Consider the following 19,767-nt stretch of genomic DNA (forward strand, 5'->3'; position numbering starts at 1 on the left):
ATAGTGGAAGGAGCAGGGTACCCCAGCAGCACAGAGTACATCAGGAGATGAGTGATGTGTTAGGATGGGGCTGCATGTGACAGGGGCAGTGACATGATGTGAGGAGGGGAATAAAAGCATCAGGAAGCCACAGACTGAGAGTTACATAGTAGAAGAAGCTGGGTTCCCAGCAGCACAGAGTATGTAATATGTGTGATGTAGGGAGGGATCAAAAGAGGGAAGGGCCCATGTTCAGTCTTTATGCGCTTCCTTACTCTCTCTCACCGTTTATTTCCGCAGTAGACTCTGGCACTGATTTGATCTCTCCTATTGGTGCCATTAATCCAGGGCTTGACAAATTTTTCTAAAATCTAGGAGCCAGGATGAAAGTGTAGGAGCCAGACCACCGCCTCCCCCCAAACAATTACAGGAGTGAGTGAGGAGCACAGCTCTGTGTGTTATACACACTATACTAGTCCACAAAATGGTCACAGTTGAATGGATACAGTAACATGGAGGCCCCCTCACTGCTCTGCACAGCTCCCCTGCTCCACCCCCCACCCTCCAGTAATAACGGCCCACATTTCACATAAAACAATGGTGCCAGTAAGTACAACAACCCCCCCCCTCATGGTCACACCACTATCCATCTGACACTGCTCCGCAATCCCTGGCCACGCATAGACCCTACTACTGGAGAGCTCTATGCAGCCGGAGATAGGAGACAGTAGACAGCCGGGACGTACAGGAGGATCAGCGTAGACTGGGACAGACAGCAGGGATCAGAGCAGGCCAGGATGGAGAGGAGTCGTCAGCATACTTGCCGACAATCAGCTCCAGCCTTCCGGGAGGGAGTTAATTGTCGGCTAATAGCGGGGGGCGGGGCCGGCCATTGGGGGCGGAGCTGGCCATTGGGGGCGGAGCCGGGGCGGGACGGACATTTTGGGTCACACTGGGGCGGAGCCGGGGGCGGAGCCGCACGATCGCGTCATCGTGACTCCGCCCCCTCTTCACAATGCCGTGATTTTCGCCATTGTGAAGCAGGGGGCGGGGCCATGATGACGCGATTCTGCACGAATCGCGTCACTGGGCCCCCCGTTGCGGGGATTTCTGTTTTTTTTCAGGGGGGAGGTGGGGAGGGTGTGAGACTTCCAGGAGGCTTGCCTGCCTTTCCGGGGGGCCGGGAGCGGCACCCGAAAATCGGGAGGCTCCCGGCCAAATCGAGAGAGTAGGCAAGCCTGGTCGTCAGTGCAGGCCGGGACAGACACAGGCACAGCAGTCACCACAGGCGACACTCAGCACATGCACTCCTGTGCATGATATGAACACCGCAATACTTTAGGCACGAATCTCCGCCGGAGCTGATGAGGATCTGCTTCCGCCCTCACTGCAAAATCTAGTAGCCAGGCAGCAAAATCTGGTAGCCATGGCGACCTGGCCCCCGGAATTTGTCGAGCCCTGCATTAATCAGCCACATACTGCTCCATCTGTATATACAAGATATTGGGGGTCGATGTACATAATGAGCTATTGACCAAGGTGCTTGGTAAAAGTATTTTTTTTTTGCAGCCGTCATAACTCCGAGTGATGTGACAAGTGCAAATTTAAATTCAGTCGAACACTAACACAGTTCTCCTTAGCACTGATAAGGGAAACATAGGAAACTTTTTTTTGCACCAGAAATATGAAGCAAACCTATGAGACTGTAATAAATGATGATCCATCTCCATGTAACACGCTAATAAGCTTCTCTGTATTTCCCTCCCCTTTCCAATTCACTGCAGATTCCGCCAAGTTCCAGCATCCCAGGTGCAACGGTCATTCCTGCAACCCGCCGATCGGCAACCTTGCCATTGGCCGAACGCCACTCACCCTCACCACTTGTGGGCAGAATGTCAGCGAACTCTATTGTTTTTATACCGAGGACCAATACCAGCAGGCACCTAACTCCTGCAGTCAGCCCCGTTGTACCAAATGTAGTGTCAACCAGCCAGAGAATTCCCATCTCCCCGCTCACATGACAGATGACGTCTTCTCAAGCCCTGGGACTTGGTGGCAGTCGGCACAGGGCGTCCTCCGGGAGGAGATACGGTTGGATTTTGAGACAGAATTTTACCTGACGCACGTCATCATGGTCTTCAAGTCACCGCGACCTGCAGCAATGGTGCTGGAGAGGTCCATGGACCGGGGCAATACCTGGAGACCTTATAAATATTTTGCAGCTAACTGCACGGCCACTTTTAGCCTCAAGGATGATCTGGTCGAAGAAGGGTCGCTGTGTACCTCCAGGTATTCGGAGGCCTGGCCGTGTACAAGGGGAGAGGTAAGGGATCGCTGGCGTATGTGCAGTGGTTTGGAAATATTTATAAGCTCCTAGGGAAAGACAAAAGGGGAGATGTATCAAGCCTTGGAGAGAGATAAGTTGCCCAAAAATCAACCAATCAGCTTGTAGATGCTTAATGTATATGGTGAAGCAGGTAGAGCTTTTCACAGTTTAATAAATAGATCCCTATGTATCATATATTACACATATATTCATATTTATTGTTTGTAAAACAAACAGCACGGTTGGCATACACCAATCTGTAGCTAGTTTAGTTCATTAGTACTTTACACAACAATATATCAAACAGATATAGGAGTGGTTCCCAAACTGGGTGCTGTGGGTGCATGGCCAAATCAAATTCTTTATGGTCAATTTGATAGGCGTAGCCAGTGCTGACGGATGCCAATTATAAAATACTGATACATCCTCATATGCTGCGGCTTCGGTTGTGCCAAACAGCCCTTTCCACGCGCCAGGTCCCTGGCACCTCGCCCGCCCCGATTGTCTTTTTCCCCTAATATGTGCATCTTATTCGCACAAATAAAACAACTGGAGGCGATAAAACTACTTTGCTAGATTGCACTGTGTAACATCAAAAAATGCTGATATAGCTGGAGAGCCAACCTGTGGCTCTCCAGCTATTGTGAAACTACAAGTCCCAGCATGCTTTACCAGCTGATCGGTAGGAGGGTATGCTGCATACTTGCCGACATTCAGCTCCCTCCTTCCGGGAGGGAGCTGAATGCCTGCATAGAGGGGGAGGCGTGGCCGGCTATGATGATGTTTTGGGGGCGTGACCGCACAAACGCGTCATCGTGGCCCCGCCCCTCTTCACAATGCCAAAAATAAAGGCATTGTGAAGCGGGGGGCGGAGCCACGATGACGCGATTCAGCACGAATCGCGTCATCGGGCATACCCGCTGCGGGGGTTTCTAGTAGTTGTGCGTGGGGCAGGCGGCAGCCGGGAGGCTTGCCTGCCTTTCCGGGGGGTCGGGAGCAGCACCTGATATTCGGGAGGCTCCCGACCAAATCGGGAGGGTAGGCAAGCCTGGTATGCTGGGACTTGAGGTTTCTCAACAGCTGGAGAGCCGCAGGTTGGGCAGGCCTGCTCTAGGGCGTCGTAGCTCAAAACAGTTTGGGAGCCACTGAGGTATAGTATAAATGCATGGCAATAGATTCCTATCTATAGAATAACAGCTGTACAGTAGCTATAGGGAGAAATCTAAAACACAATGAGGGCTATTTACCATTGGTAGCAGGGGGCCGGCAGTAACTGTCATTATGTATCACTGGAATACATTATGATGTACGTTGCAATTTCCCAGGCAAACCCAGGTGGAAAAAAAACCCCTTTCCTCTGTGATTATTCCTAAGCAGCCAAACGCTGCACGAACATAATTACTTGACCCGGCCTTTATACAGCGAAAGGCTCTATGGCTTCGTGGGTCCCCAGTTAATGCCGCTTGATAAGTTGCCTGCTTCCACTGTTCCCATAGAGGTCTATGGGGACTATGGTAAGGTTAAGGCCAGCATTAACTCTTTAATACACAGGTTCTCAAACTCGGTCCTCAGGACACCAAACAGTGCATGTTTTCCAGGTCTCCTCACAGAATCGCAAGTGAGATAATTAGCTCCACCTGTGGATCATTTAAAATGTGTCAGTGAGTAATGACTACACCTGTGCACCTGCTGGGTGACCTGGAAAACATGACCTGTGTGTGTGGGGGGAGCGGAGTTTGAGAACCACTGGCATAATCCAATTAATTTTAAATTATATCATATTTGAGACCTCAATGTAATGATTGTAATTATTACTTGCTAAGGTAATCATATCTGTAAGGGATGTGCCAATATGGGTTAAAGTGAAGAAGAACAAGAACATATTATATATTTATGTCTTAATAGGGATTTAGGCCCTCATTCAGAGCCGTACGCTCTGAGCAGAGCGCACGCTCTGAATAAGGGCCGGCCTCCATAACTATGGAACGTCCTCCTGGACGCTCGTATAGCTGTGGGTCACCACCCACAGCTTATACGAGCGTGCAGTTTGATGGCCGCGATGGTCTTGACCATCGCAACTGCGAGCCGGAGCCTGCGGTTGAGGTTTTCAACCGCAAGCCCCGGAGTGATTTTGGCTCTATCAGAGCCAAAATCACTCCCACTGACAGCACTAGTGATGTCAGTGGGCCGGCTTCTGACGGGAGGGGTGCCTCCCAAAACGGAGGCGTGTCGTCGCAGTTGAGGTGGAATGGAGAGTCTAGAATCTCCATTGTCTGACTGCTGTGGCTGGCTTGTGTGACCCCATGCGGTCGATGGACACGCAGATATTCGCAGCGAGAGGAGTAAGCTGGGGAGGACCCCCGAAGGGTCTGTACTTTCACTATTATTTATTTATTATCAGTTATGTATATAGCGCAGACATATTCCGCAGCGCTTTACAGAGAATATTTGGTCATTCACATCAGTCCCTGCCCCAGTGGAGCTTACACTCTATATTCCCTACCACATGCTCACACACATACACACTAGGGTTAATTTGTGTTGGGAGCCAATTAACCTACCAGTATATTTTTGGAGTGTGGGAGGAAACCCATGCAAGCACAGGAAGAATATACAAACTCCACACAGTTAGGGCCGTGGTGGGAATCGAACCCATGACCTCAGTGCTGTGAAGCAGTAATGCTAACCATTACACCGTCTGTGCTACCCGGCACTAATGCTCTTTAATAACTTTATTGGTGACAATACTGCAGGATTGAGGGGGGATTATGTGCAGACATCTAACAGGGCAGACGCAGAGAAACAATCAGACGTTAAGGACAGAGAGATAACACACAGCAAGAAGAAAATTTCAAATCAATGAATCATGGGCTGGAAAAATGTTTTCTCCGGGAAAAGCAATGAGTCATTACCGAGGGTCCGGCTTGTTTTGGCGTCTAACAATTCTTTGCATCTGTTGTTATGTTTGTTTATAACTAAATTGGAGCTAAAACTTTGGATGAGTGATTTGGGCGATGTATCTGCTGCCATTAATCATAGCTGTGCTTGGTATGAGTCCGTCATAAGGGAGGCGGGGGGTTGTGGTGGGGTAAATCAAGAGCAACCCCAATCCCCAATCAGTTTTACTCCTCTGATACTTACAGCACAGACCCTGGACCCGTTGCATTGACATTTGTGTCCTGTGTCTATAAATTGGTACATTGCAGTTACAATACGAGTAGGTCTTTAAACGGTAACATTACACTGAGTTATTTTAAAGTTGTCAAATATAGGGGCATATTCAATTAGACGCGAAAAGTCCCGGACTTTTCGCATGCCGGACTTTTCGCCGACATCGCTGGTTTTCCATGTGAAAAAGTATCGCGCGCGTCCCCGCTTATCCCCGTATTCAATTAGATATCTGCTAAAACGGCACCCGGCGAAACGCAAACAGGCGAAAAGTGCTGTCAGATTTCCGATCTCTGACTGTCATATTTTAAAAAATCTTTTCCACTTTGTAAATTCTATTATAGTTTTTTTGGTATGCTTTAAAACTCTTCGGGGTAAAAATTGCGTGTTAGCGCCTCGCCGTAACAGATCCGTCAACGTATAAGGCTTTGTAAACTAGATTGATGTGGAAAAAAACAACTCGTACAGTTTCTTAAATAGTTAATTTCTTGCTGGTTAAAGGCCGTTTGATCCGCCCTAAAACGGAGATTCTGGCTTCTTCCCCCCCCCCCCGCAACGGCTGCAACACGACTCCGTTTCAGGCAACGGAGGGCATCGCCGCCCCCTCCAAAACGGCAGCAGACTGTCAATCACTGACAGTCTGCTGCCAGTTTACGTGCGGTCTCGCAGACCCGTTCTGCAAATGCGCAGTACGGGTCTGGCGCCTGCGCAGATTCCCGAACATTGGGAATCTGCATTTAGCAATGCACTACTAGCATACACTGTTGAATTAGGCCCTCTGTTCAGGAGGGGTAAGGAGCTCCATAAGTTGTGAGAAGCATAAAAGATTATGGGGTCTAGATACTAAGCTGTGTTAGGAGACAGAGGGCCTAATTCAGACCCGCTCGCGAGCTCTGAGCGCTCGCAAGCGGGTCGATGTTGGCCCAGTGCGCATGCGCACGAGGAAGCCGACTCCGTCGTGCGCATGCGCGAGACCCGGATAGCGACGGCCAAGCCGTCGCTATGGGTCTCGCTTCAAAGGGGGCGTGCTGTCGATGGTGAGTGACAGCATGCCCCCTTTGGTGGGCGTGCCGGGGGTGTGGCTGCCCAAACGGAGGCGTTCCCATGGGAACGCCTATCGTCTGGGGCCGGCCCCACTGACATCACAAGTGATGTCAGTGGGAGTGCTCTCGGCTCTGATAGAGCCGAAAACACTCCAGGGCTTGCGGCAACAAGACCCTACCACAAGGTTCTCGTCGCAAGCCCGATGGTCGCAATGGTCTTGACCATCGCGACCATCTTTTTGGCCGCTCGCTATAGCTGTGGGTGGTCACCCACAGCTATGTGAGCAGCCAGTAGGCCGCTCTAAAATTAGGAAGGACGGCCCTGATTCAGAGCGAGCGCTCTGTCAGAGCATCCGGCTCTGAATCAGGGCCTGAGTGAAAAGTGATAAAAAAGTGATAAGGTGCCAGCCAATCAGCTTCCAACTGCCATCTCACAGGCTGTGTTTGAAAAATGACAGTTGGGAGCTGATTGGCTGGCACCTTATCACAGACTTATCACTTTTCACTCTGTCACTTATCACTGCTTAGTAAATAGACCCCTGAATCTCCTAACGCAGTTTAGTAAATAGACCCCTAAGGGGGGTATTTATCAAAGCTTGGAGAGAGATAAAATTGTGAGAAAGTGCCAACCAATCATCTCTTACCTGTCATTTTTCAAAATCAGTCTGTAAAATGTAAGTTGAAAGCTGATTGGTTGGTACTTTCTCTCTCCCAATTTTATCACTCTCCGAACTTTGATAAATCCCCCCTTCCCCTTAAAGTGGGGGAGTAATGGTGCATACACACGGTCAGCCTTCTGGTCGATCAGATAACGATAACGATCGTTGTCTGATCGTCCTGCGTGTGCTGGATGTTCGATATCGAACATCCAGCACATGCACCAACCCCCCATCGACTATAACGACCCGCGATTAACTATCGCGGGTCCCTATAGTCACCAGGCCAACCTGGTCAATATTGACCAGTTTGGCCTGCATGCATGGGCGATGGGCGATATCGATATCAACAATCCGTGCCCGTGCATCGACCATCATTTGGTCGTTTGAAGGGGCCAGAAACTGGTCGATTTGAACGATAAAGATATGATCGATATCGTTATCGTTCAAATCGACCAGGGAAATCTGACCGTCTGTATTGCACCATAAGAGGTGTTTACTGGGCAGGACGAGCAGTTGGCATCAGGATGCTAAAAGTCACGTAGAGTTCATTAGGAAGTTCTGCCTTAGTATGGTGAAACCAATCACAGGGCTTTCTTTTGTGTGGCACCTGCTGATAACTTTTACACAAGTGGCCAGAGGTCCCTGTGTTATAATCTCCAGTCATCATGTGACCATGGGAGCTGGTCCCAAATCGTATGTCACACAGGGGGTGATGTAGTCAGGATGGCGATGGTCACAATACCGACAGTGGCATCCCGACTGTCAGAGTACCAACAGATTGCACTGGTAAGTATTAGAGTTAGGGAGAGGCTTAGGTTGTGGGAGGGGAGGGTTAAGGTTAGGTTGCATGACAGAAGAGTTAGGCTGCGGGAAAGGTGGGTTAGGGTTAGGCCCGGCAGGACTGGGCAATAAGCGTCCCTCCAGCTGTTGTTGAACTACAAATCCCAGCATACCAAGCAACATTTTTAGCATGACCAAATAGCAAAACTGTGGCAGGGCATGCTGGGATGTGTAGTTCTACAATAGCTGGGGAGCCGCTTATTGCCCACCCCTAGGTTAGGGTAAGGGTTATAACACTTTACAGAAATGAATCGGGATTCTGTCTGTCGGCATCCTGACCGTCGAGATCCCTTACCCAACCCCACAGGGGCACCCTGTCACTCTAGTACCTAGTTAAAACCATGTAGCATACCCAGCAGCTCAATAGTATACCACTCCAAATCTGCAGAACGATTAAAGAAGAACTCCATATAACTTTCTATAGGGATCGCTACTCCCTACAAATGTGATATAACTCGCTGCTCTCAGTCTCACCCGTAACTGTCATTATCTATCTATTCTCCTCTTCTACATAGATAATTACAGTAATAACGACATTGCGTTTGTTCTCCTTGTCCGCAGGTGATATTTAGAGCCTTAACTCCAGCTAATAGGATCCAGGATCCCTACAGTCTTCAGGCACAAGAGCGGCTAAAAATGACCAATCTGAGACTCGTTCTGTTGAAGAGACAGGATTGCCCATGCCAGGCTGTGACCGGGTCACACGAGAAGCCGCAGAGATTTGCTCATTACGCCATATATGACCTGATCGTGCGAGGAAGCTGTTTCTGCAACGGGCACGCAGAAGGGTGCGAGCAGGCGGGGGACATGCATGGAGCGGAGATCGCTGTGAGTGAATGGGACAATGTCTTACATGTTGCATCAGAACAGGCTTATTGGGCGCACCTGTCCAAGCACAAGGGGCCACAGGTGCAAGATATGTACCACTTAAAATGCGGCTGCGAGTTATGCTCTCTGCAATGCTATACCCTGTACGCAGGTCACATTTTTAGCATAGATGGACTTGAGTCCAACTCCAAATCAGGGATGTGAATTGAAAGATCTACAGTAAAAAGGTAAACAATGTCTAGACAGACACGAGATGTTAGACAGTCAATAGGTCGACAGGGACAAAAGGTCGACACACTAAAGGTTGACATGTAAGAAGGTCAACAGGTACAAATGGTAAACATGGTCAAAGGTCGACATGTAAATGGTCGACACATTATTATTATTTTTCCGAACCCTAACCCTCCCCTTGGTGCCTAACCCTAATCCTCCCTCCTGGTGCCTAACTCTAACCGTCGGGGTAAGTGCCTGACCCTAACCATCCCTTCTAGTGCCTAACCCTAACCCTCTGGTAAGTGCCTAAACCATAAAAAAAAAAAAATCACGCATCGACCATTTTTCTGTCGACAATTTTCATGTGGGCCGTTTGGACATGTCGACCATTTGTACCTGTCGACCTTCTTACATGGTGACCTCTAGTGTGTCGACCTTTTGTCCCTGTCAACCTTTTGTCCCTGTCGCCCTATTGACTCTCTAACATCAGGGGCCAAATGTAATAGGGTGAGAGGTTAGAAAATGTGAGAGTTTAGCAGTAAAACTCTGACACTAATACATTAATCGAGTTGTATTTTCTAAACAGGAAACACCTGGATGAGAGTTTACATCTTGAGAGTTTTTTGAGTCTGAAAAGCATGTGACATGTTCTGTGACTATGGGCTCTATGTACTAAGCAGTGATAAGTGACAGAGTGAAAGTGATAAGAAAGTGATAAGGTACCAGCCAATCAGCTCCCAACTGTCATTTTTCAAACACAGCCTGTGAGATGACAGTTGGGAGCTGATTGGCTGGCACTTATGACAGACTTATCACTTTTCACTCTGTCACTTATCACTGCTTAGTACATAGACCCCTTTATTACATTGGCTGAGTTTCCCTGTTCTGTGACTATTACATTGGCTGAGTTTCCCTGTTCTGTGACTATTACATTGGCTGAGTTTCCATGTTCTGTGACTATTACATTGGCTGAGTTTCCATGTTCTGTGACTATTACATTGGCTGAGTTTCCATGTTCTGTGACTATTACATTGGCTGAGTTTCCCTGTTCTGTGACTATTACATTGGCTGAGTTTCCATGTTCTGTGACTATTACATTGGCTGAGTTTCCATGTTCTGTGACTATTACATTGGCTGAGTTTCCCTGATCTGTGACTATTACATTGGCTGAGTTTCCATGTTCTGTGACTGTATTACATTGGCTGAGTTTCCATATTCTGTGACTATTACATTGGCTGAGTTTCCATGTTCTGTGACTATTACATTGGCTGAGTTTCCCTGTTCTGTGACTATTACATTGGCTGAGTTTCCATGTTCTGTGACTATTACATTGGCTGAGTTTCCCTGTTCTGTGACTATTACATTGGCTGAGTTTCCATGTTCTGTGACTATTACATTGGCTGAGTTTCCCTGTTCTGTGACTGTATTACATTGGCTGAGTTTCCCTGTTCTGTGACTATTACATTGGCTGAGTTTCCCTGTTCTGTGACTATTACATTGGCTGAGTTTCCATGTTCTGTGACTATTACATTGGCTGAGTTTCCATGTTCTGTGACTATTACATTGGCTGAGTTTCCCTGTTCTGTGACTATTACATTGGCTGAGTTTCCATGTTCTGTGACTATTACATTGGCTGAGTTTCCATGTTCTGTGACTATTACATTGGCTGAGTTTCCCTGATCTGTGACTATTACATTGGCTGAGTTTCCATGTTCTGTGACTGTATTACATTGGCTGAGTTTCCATATTCTGTGACTATTACATTGGCTGAGTTTCCCTGTTCTGTGACTATTACATTGGCTGAGTTTCCCTGTTCTGTGACTATTACATTGGCTGAGTTTCCATGTTCTGTGACTATTACATTGGCTGAGTTTCCCTGTTCTGTGACTGTATTACATTGGCTGAGTTTCCATGTTCTGTGACTGTATTACATTGGCTGAGTTTCCATGTTCTGTGACTATTACATTGGCTGAGTTTCCCTGTTCTGTGACTATTACATTGGCTGAGTTTCCATGTTCTGTGACTATTACATTGGCTGAGTTTCCCTGTTCTGTGACTGTATTACATTGGCTGAGTTTCCCTGTTCTGTGACTATTACATTGGCTGAGTTTCCCTGTTCTGTGACTATTACATTGGCTGAGTTTCCATGTTCTGTGACTGTATTACATTGGCTGAGTTTCCCTGTTCTGTGACTATTACATTGGCTGAGTTTCCCTGTTCTGTGACTATTACATTGGCTGAGTTTCCCTGTTCTGTGACTATTACATTGGCTGAGTTTCCCTGTTCTGTGACTGTATTACATTGGCTGAGTTTCCCTGTTCTGTGACTATTACATTGGCTGAGTTTCCCTGTTCTGTGACTATTACATTGGCTGAGTTTCCCTGTTCTGTGACTATTACATTGGCTGAGTTTCCCTGTTCTGTGACTATTACATTGGCTGAGTTTCCCTGTTCTGTGACTATTACATTGGCTGAGTTTCCCTGTTCTGTGACTGTATTACATTGGCTGAGTTTCCCTGTTCTGTGACTATTACATTGGCTGAGTTTCCATGTTCTGTGACTATTACATTGGCTGAGTTTCCCTGTTCTGTGACTATTACATTGGCTGAGTTTCCCTGTTCTGTGACTGTATTACATTGGCTGAGTTTCCCTGTTCTGTGACTGTATTACATTGGCTGAGTTTCCCTGTTCTGTGACTATTACATTGGCTGAGTTTCCCTGTTCTGTGACTATTACATTGGCTGAGTTTCCCTGTTCTGTGACTATTACATTGGCTGAGTTTCCCTGTTCTGTGACTGTATTACATTGGCTGAGTTTCCCTGTTCTGTGACTATTACATTGGCTGAGTTTCCATATTCTGTGACTATTACATTGGCTGAGTTTCCATGGTCTGTGACTATTACATTGGCTGAGTTTCCCTGTTCTGTGACTATTACATTGGCTGAGTTTTCCTGTTCTGTGACTATTACATTGGCTGAGTTTCCATATTCTGTGACTATTACATTGGCTGAGTTTCCATGGTCTGTGACTATTACATTGGCTGAGTTTCCCTGTTCTGTGACTATTACATTGGCTGAGTTTCCATATTCTGTGACTATTACATTGGCTGAGTTTCCATGGTCTGTGACTATTACATTGGCTGAGTTTCCATGGTCTGTGACTATTACATTGGCTGAGTTTCCATGTTCTGTGACTATTACATTGGCTGAGTTTCCCTGTTCTGTGACTGTATTACATTGGCTGAGTTTCCCTGTTCTGTGACTATTACATTGGCTGAGTTTCCCTGTTCTGTGACTATTACATTGGCTGAGTTTAAAAATGTGACTATTACATTGGCTGAGTTTCCCTGTTCTGTGACTGTATTACATTGGCTGAGTTTCCCTGTTCTGTGACTATTACATTGGCTGAGTTTCCCTGTTCTGTGACTATTACATTGGCTGAGTTTAAAAATGTGACTATTACATTGGCTGAGTTTCCATGTTCTGTGACTGTATTACATTGGCTGAGTTTCCATGTTCTGTGACTATTACATTGGCTGAGTTTCCATATTCTGTGACTGTATTACATTGGCTGAGTTTCCCTGTTCTGTGACTGTATTACATTGGCTGAGTTTCCATGTTCTGTGACTATTACATTGGCTGAGTTTCCCTGTTCTGTGACTATTACATTGGCTGAGTTTCCCTGTTCTGTGATTATTACATTGGCTGAGTTTCCCTGTTCTGTGACTGTATTACATTGGCTGAGTTTCCCTGTTCTGTGACTGTATTACATTGGCTGAGTTTCCATGTTCTGTGACTATTACATTGGCTGAGTTTCCCTGTTCTGTGACTATTACATTGGCTGAGTTTCCCTGTTCTGTGATTATTACATTGGCTGAGTTTCCCTGTTCTGTGATTATTACATTGGCTGAGTTTCCCTGTTCTGTGATTATTACATTGGCTGAGTTTCCCTGTTCTGTGACTGTATTACATTGGCTGAGTTTCCATGTTCTGTGACTATTACATTGGCTGAGTTTCCCTGTTCTGTGACTATTACATTGGCTGAGTTTCCCTGTTCTGTGACTATTACATTGGCTGAGTTTCCCTGTTCTGTGACTGTATTACATTGGCTGAGTTTCCCTGTTCTGTGACTATTACATTGGCTGAGTTTCCCTGTTCTGTGACTGTATTACATTGGCTGAGTTTCCCTGTTCTGTGACTATTACATTGGCTGAGTTTCCCTGTTCTGTGACTATTACATTGGCTGAGTTTAAAAATGTGACTATTACATTGGCTGAGTTTCCATGTTCTGTGACTGTATTACATTGGCTGAGTTTCCATGTTCTGTGACTATTACATTGGCTGAGTTTCCATATTCTGTGACTGTATTACATTGGCTGAGTTTCCCTGTTCTGTGACTGTATTACATTGGCTGAGTTTCCATGTTCTGTGACTATTACATTGGCTGAGTTTCCCTGTTCTGTGACTATTACATTGGCTGAGTTTCCCTGTTCTGTGATTATTACATTGGCTGAGTTTCCCTGTTCTGTGACTGTATTACATTGGCTGAGTTTCCCTGTTCTGTGACTGTATTACATTGGCTGAGTTTCCCTGTTCTGTGACTATTACATTGGCTGAGTTTCCCTGTTCTGTGACTATTACATTGGCTGAGTTTCCCTGTTCTGTGATTATTACATTGGCTGAGTTTCCCTGTTCTGTGATTATTACATTGGCTGAGTTTCCCTGTTCTGTGATTATTACATTGGCTGAGTTTCCCTGTTCTGTGACTGTATTACATTGGCTGAGTTTCCATGTTCTGTGACTATTACATTGGCTGAGTTTCCCTGTTCTGTGACTATTACATTGGCTGAGTTTCCCTGTTCTGTGACTATTACATTGGCTGAGTTTCCATGTTCTGTGACTATTACATTGGCTGAGTTTCCCTGTTCTGTGACTATTACATTGGCTGAGTTTCCCTGTTCTGTGACTGTATTACATTGGCTGAGTTTCCATGTTCTGTGACTATTACATTGGCTGAGTTTCCATGTTCTGTGACTATTACATTGGCTGAGTTTCCATGTTCTGTGACTATTACATTGGCTGAGTTTCCCTGTTCTGTGACTGTATTACATTGGCTGAGTTTCCATGTTCTGTGACTATTACATTGGCTGAGTTTCCCTGTTCTGTGATTATTACATTGGCTGAGTTTCCCTGTTCTGTGATTATTACATTGGCTGAGTTTCCCTGTTCTGTGACTGTATTACATTGGCTGAGTTTCCCTGTTCTGTGACTATTACATTGGCTGAGTTTCCCTGTTCTGTGACTATTACATTGGCTGAGTTTCCCTGTTCTGTGATTATTACATTGGCTGAGTTTCCCTGTTCTGTGACTGTATTACATTGGCTGAGTTTCCCTGTTCTGTGACTGTATTACATTGGCTGAGTTTCCATGTTCTGTGACTATTACATTGGCTGAGTTTCCCTGTTCTGTGACTATTACATTGGCTGAGTTTCCCTGTTCTGTGATTATTACATTGGCTGAGTTTCCCTGTTCTGTGATTATTACATTGGCTGAGTTTCCCTGTTCTGTGATTATTACATTGGCTGAGTTTCCCTGTTCTGTGACTGTATTACATTGGCTGAGTTTCCATGTTCTGTGACTATTACATTGGCTGAGTTTCCCTGTTCTGTGACTATTACATTGGCTGAGTTTCCCTGTTCTGTGACTATTACATTGGCTGAGTTTCCCTGTTCTGTGACTGTATTACATTGGCTGAGTTTCCCTGTTCTGTGACTATTACATTGGCTGAGTTTCCCTGTTCTGTGACTGTATTACATTGGCTGAGTTTCCCTGTTCTGTGACTATTACATTGGCTGAGTTTCCCTGTTCTGTGACTATTACATTGGCTGAGTTTAAAAATGTGACTATTACATTGGCTGAGTTTCCATGTTCTGTGACTGTATTACATTGGCTGAGTTTCCATGTTCTGTGACTATTACATTGGCTGAGTTTCCATATTCTGTGACTGTATTACATTGGCTGAGTTTCCCTGTTCTGTGACTGTATTACATTGGCTGAGTTTCCATGTTCTGTGACTATTACATTGGCTGAGTTTCCCTGTTCTGTGACTATTACATTGGCTGAGTTTCCCTGTTCTGTGATTATTACATTGGCTGAGTTTCCCTGTTCTGTGACTGTATTACATTGGCTGAGTTTCCCTGTTCTGTGACTGTATTACATTGGCTGAGTTTCCATGTTCTGTGACTATTACATTGGCTGAGTTTCCCTGTTCTGTGACTATTACATTGGCTGAGTTTCCCTGTTCTGTGATTATTACATTGGCTGAGTTTCCCTGTTCTGTGATTATTACATTGGCTGAGTTTCCCTGTTCTGTGATTATTACATTGGCTGAGTTTCCCTGTTCTGTGACTGTATTACATTGGCTGAGTTTCCATGTTCTGTGACTATTACATTGGCTGAGTTTCCCTGTTCTGTGACTATTACATTGGCTGAGTTTCCCTGTTCTGTGACTATTACATTGGCTGAGTTTCCATGTTCTGTGACTATTACATTGGCTGAGTTTCCATGTTCTGTGACTATTACATTGGCTGAGTTTCCATGTTCTGTGACTATTACATTGGCTGAGTTTCCCTGTTCTGTGACTGTATTACATTGGCTGAGTTTCCATGTTCTGTGACTATTACATTGGCTGAGTTTCCCTGTTCTGTGATTATTACATTGGCTGAGTTTCCCTGTTCTGTGATTATTACATTGGCTGAGTTTCCATGTTCTGTGACTATTACATTGGCTGAGTTTCCCTGTTCTGTGACTATTACATTGGCTGAGTTTCCCTGTTCTGTGACTATTACATTGGCTGAGTTTAAAAATGTGACTATTACATTGGCTGAGTTTCCATGTTCTGTGACTGTATTACATTGGCTGAGTTTCCATGTTCTGTGACTATTACATTGGCTGAGTTTCCATATTCTGTGACTGTATTACATTGGCTGAGTTTCCCTGTTCTGTGACTGTATTACATTGGCTGAGTTTCCATGTTCTGTGACTATTACATTGGCTGAGTTTCCCTGTTCTGTGACTATTACATTGGCTGAGTTTCCCTGTTCTGTGATTATTACATTGGCTGAGTTTCCCTGTTCTGTGACTGTATTACATTGGCTGAGTTTCCCTGTTCTGTGACTGTATTACATTGGCTGAGTTTCCATGTTCTGTGACTATTACATTGGCTGAGTTTCCCTGTTCTGTGACTATTACATTGGCTGAGTTTCCCTGTTCTGTGATTATTACATTGGCTGAGTTTCCCTGTTCTGTGATTATTACATTGGCTGAGTTTCCCTGTTCTGTGATTATTACATTGGCTGAGTTTCCCTGTTCTGTGACTGTATTACATTGGCTGAGTTTCCATGTTCTGTGACTATTACATTGGCTGAGTTTCCCTGTTCTGTGACTATTACATTGGCTGAGTTTCCCTGTTCTGTGACTATTACATTGGCTGAGTTTCCATGTTCTGTGACTATTACATTGGCTGAGTTTCCATGTTCTGTGACTATTACATTGGCTGAGTTTCCATGTTCTGTGACTATTACATTGGCTGAGTTTCCCTGTTCTGTGACTGTATTACATTGGCTGAGTTTCCATGTTCTGTGACTATTACATTGGCTGAGTTTCCCTGTTCTGTGACTATTACATTGGCTGAGTTTCCATGTTCTGTGACTATTACATTGGCTGAGTTTCCATGTTCTGTGACTATTACATTGGCTGAGTTTCCCTGTTCTGTGATTATTACATTGGCTGAGTTTCCCTGTTCTGTGATTATTACATTGGCTGAGTTTCCATGTTCTGTGACTATTACATTGGCTGAGTTTCCCTGTTCTGTGACTATTACATTGGCTGAGTTTCCCTGTTCTGTGACTATTACATTGGCTGAGTTTCCCTGTTCTGTGATTATTACATTGGCTGAGTTTCCATGTTCTGTGACTATTACATTGGCTGAGTTTCCCTGTTCTGTGACTATTACATTGGCTGAGTTTCCATGTTCTGTGACTATTACATTGGCTGAGTTTCCATGTTCTGTGACTATTACATTGGCTGAGTTTCCATGTTCTGTGACTATTACATTGGCTGAGTTTCCATGTTCTGTGACTATTACATTGGCTGAGTTTCCCTGTTCTGTGATTATTACATTGGCTGAGTTTCCCTGTTCTGTGATTATTACATTGGCTGAGTTTCCATGTTCTGTGACTATTACATTGGCTGAGTTTCCCTGTTCTGTGACTATTACATTGGCTGAGTTTCCCTGTTCTGTGACTATTACATTGGCTGAGTTTCCCTGTTCTGTGATTATTACATTGGCTGAGTTTCCATGTTCTGTGACTATTACATTGGCTGAGTTTCCCTGTTCTGTGACTGTATTACATTGGCTGAGTTTCCCTGTTCTGTGACTATTACATTGGCTGAGTTTCCATGTTCTGTGACTATTACATTGGCTGAGTTTCCATATTCTGTGACTGTATTACATTGGCTGAGTTTCCCTGTTCTGTGACTGTATTACATTGGCTGAGTTTCCATGTTCTGTGACTATTACATTGGCTGAGGTTCCCTGTTCTGTGACTATTACATTGGCTGAGTTTCCCTGTTCTGTGATTATTACATTGGCTGAGTTTCCCTGTTCTGTGACTGTATTACATTGGCTGAGTTTCCCTGTTCTGTGACTGTATTACATTGGCTGAGTTTCCATGTTCTGTGACTATTACATTGGCTGAGTTTCCCTGTTCTGTGACTATTACATTGGCTGAGTTTCCCTGTTCTGTGATTATTACATTGGCTGAGTTTCCCTGTTCTGTGATTATTACATTGGCTGAGTTTCCCTGTTCTGTGATTATTACATTGGCTGAGTTTCCCTGTTCTGTGACTGTATTACATTGGCTGAGTTTCCATGTTCTGTGACTATTACATTGGCTGAGTTTCCCTGTTCTGTGACTATTACATTGGCTGAGTTTCCCTGTTCTGTGACTATTACATTGGCTGAGTTTCCATGTTCTGTGACTATTACATTGGCTGAGTTTCCATGTTCTGTGACTATTACATTGGCTGAGTTTCCATGTTCTGTGACTATTACATTGGCTGAGTTTCCCTGTTCTGTGACTGTATTACATTGGCTGAGTTTCCATGTTCTGTGACTATTACATTGGCTGAGTTTCCCTGTTCTGTGACTATTACATTGGCTGAGTTTCCATGTTCTGTGACTATTACATTGGCTGAGTTTCCATGTTCTGTGACTATTACATTGGCTGAGTTTCCCTGTTCTGTGATTATTACATTGGCTGAGTTTCCCTGTTCTGTGATTATTACATTGGCTGAGTTTCCATGTTCTGTGACTATTACATTGGCTGAGTTTCCCTGTTCTGTGACTATTACATTGGCTGAGTTTCCCTGTTCTGTGACTATTACATTGGCTGAGTTTCCCTGTTCTGTGATTATTACATTGGCTGAGTTTCCATGTTCTGTGACTATTACATTGGCTGAGTTTCCCTGTTCTGTGACTATTACATTGGCTGAGTTTCCATGTTCTGTGACTATTACATTGGCTGAGTTTCCCTGTTCTGTGACTATTACATTGGCTGAGTTTCCATGTTCTGTGACTATTACATTGGCTGAGTTTCCATGTTCTGTGACTATTACATTGGCTGAGTTTCCATGTTCTGTGACTATTACATTGGCTGAGTTTCCATGTTCTGTGACTATTACATTGGCTGAGTTTCCCTGTTCTGTGATTATTACATTGGCTGAGTTTCCCTGTTCTGTGATTATTACATTGGCTGAGTTTCCATGTTCTGTGACTATTACATTGGCTGAGTTTCCCTGTTCTGTGACTATTACATTGGCTGAGTTTCCCTGTTCTGTGACTATTACATTGGCTGAGTTTCCCTGTTCTGTGATTATTACATTGGCTGAGTTTCCATGTTCTGTGACTATTACATTGGCTGAGTTTCCCTGTTCTGTGACTGTATTACATTGGCTGAGTTTCCCTGTTCTGTGACTATTACATTGGCTGAGTTTCCATGTTCTGTGACTATTACATTGGCTGAGTTTCCATGTTCTGTGACTATTACATTGGCTGAGTTTCCATGTTCTGTGACTATTACATTGGCTGAGTTTCCCTGTTCTGTGATTATTACATTGGCTGAGTTTCCCTGTTCTGTGATTATTACATTGGCTGAGTTTCCATGTTCTGTGACTATTACATTGGCTGAGTTTCCCTGTTCTGTGACTATTACATTGGCTGAGTTTCCCTGTTCTGTGACTATTACATTGGCTGAGTTTCCCTGTTCTGTGATTATTACATTGGCTGAGTTTCCATGTTCTGTGACTATTACATTGGCTGAGTTTCCCTGTTCTGTGACTATTACATTGGCTGAGTTTCCCTGTTCTGTGACTATTACATTGGCTGAGTTTCCCTGTTCTGTGACTATTACATTGGCTGAGTTTCCCTGTTCTGTGACTATTACATTGGCTGAGTTTCCATGTTCTGTGACTATTACATTGGCTGAGTTTCCCTGTTCTGTGACTGTATTACATTGGCTGAGTTTCCCTGTTCTGTGACTATTACATTGGCTGAGTTTCCCTGTTCTGTGACTATTACATTGGCTGAGTTTCCATGTTCTGTGACTATTACATTGGCTGAGTTTCCCTGTTCTGTGACTATTACATTGGCTG

The 19,767-nt window shown here is 44.9% G+C and overlaps 1 protein-coding gene across 2 annotated transcripts in view; it reads left to right on the forward strand.

Moving 5' to 3' along the window:
- LOC148501604 (netrin-4-like) overlaps positions 1-19,767 on the forward strand; it is a 98,942-nt gene that overhangs the window by 31,540 nt on the left and 47,635 nt on the right. For both annotated transcript variants that reach the window (XM_088450211.1, XM_088450212.1), the window contains 2 exons: positions 1,764-2,302; positions 8,577-8,843. In XM_088450211.1, the coding sequence (XP_088306337.1) occupies positions 1,764-2,302; positions 8,577-8,843 (806 nt within the window). The remainder of the gene's footprint in view (positions 1-1,763; positions 2,303-8,576; positions 8,844-19,767) is intronic.

Source organism: Taudactylus pleione, unplaced genomic scaffold (genome assembly GCF_031769625.1).
Source record: "Taudactylus pleione unplaced genomic scaffold, aTauple2 ptg000512l, whole genome shotgun sequence".
In the NCBI taxonomy this organism is placed as follows: domain Eukaryota; kingdom Metazoa; phylum Chordata; class Amphibia; order Anura; family Myobatrachidae; genus Taudactylus; species Taudactylus pleione.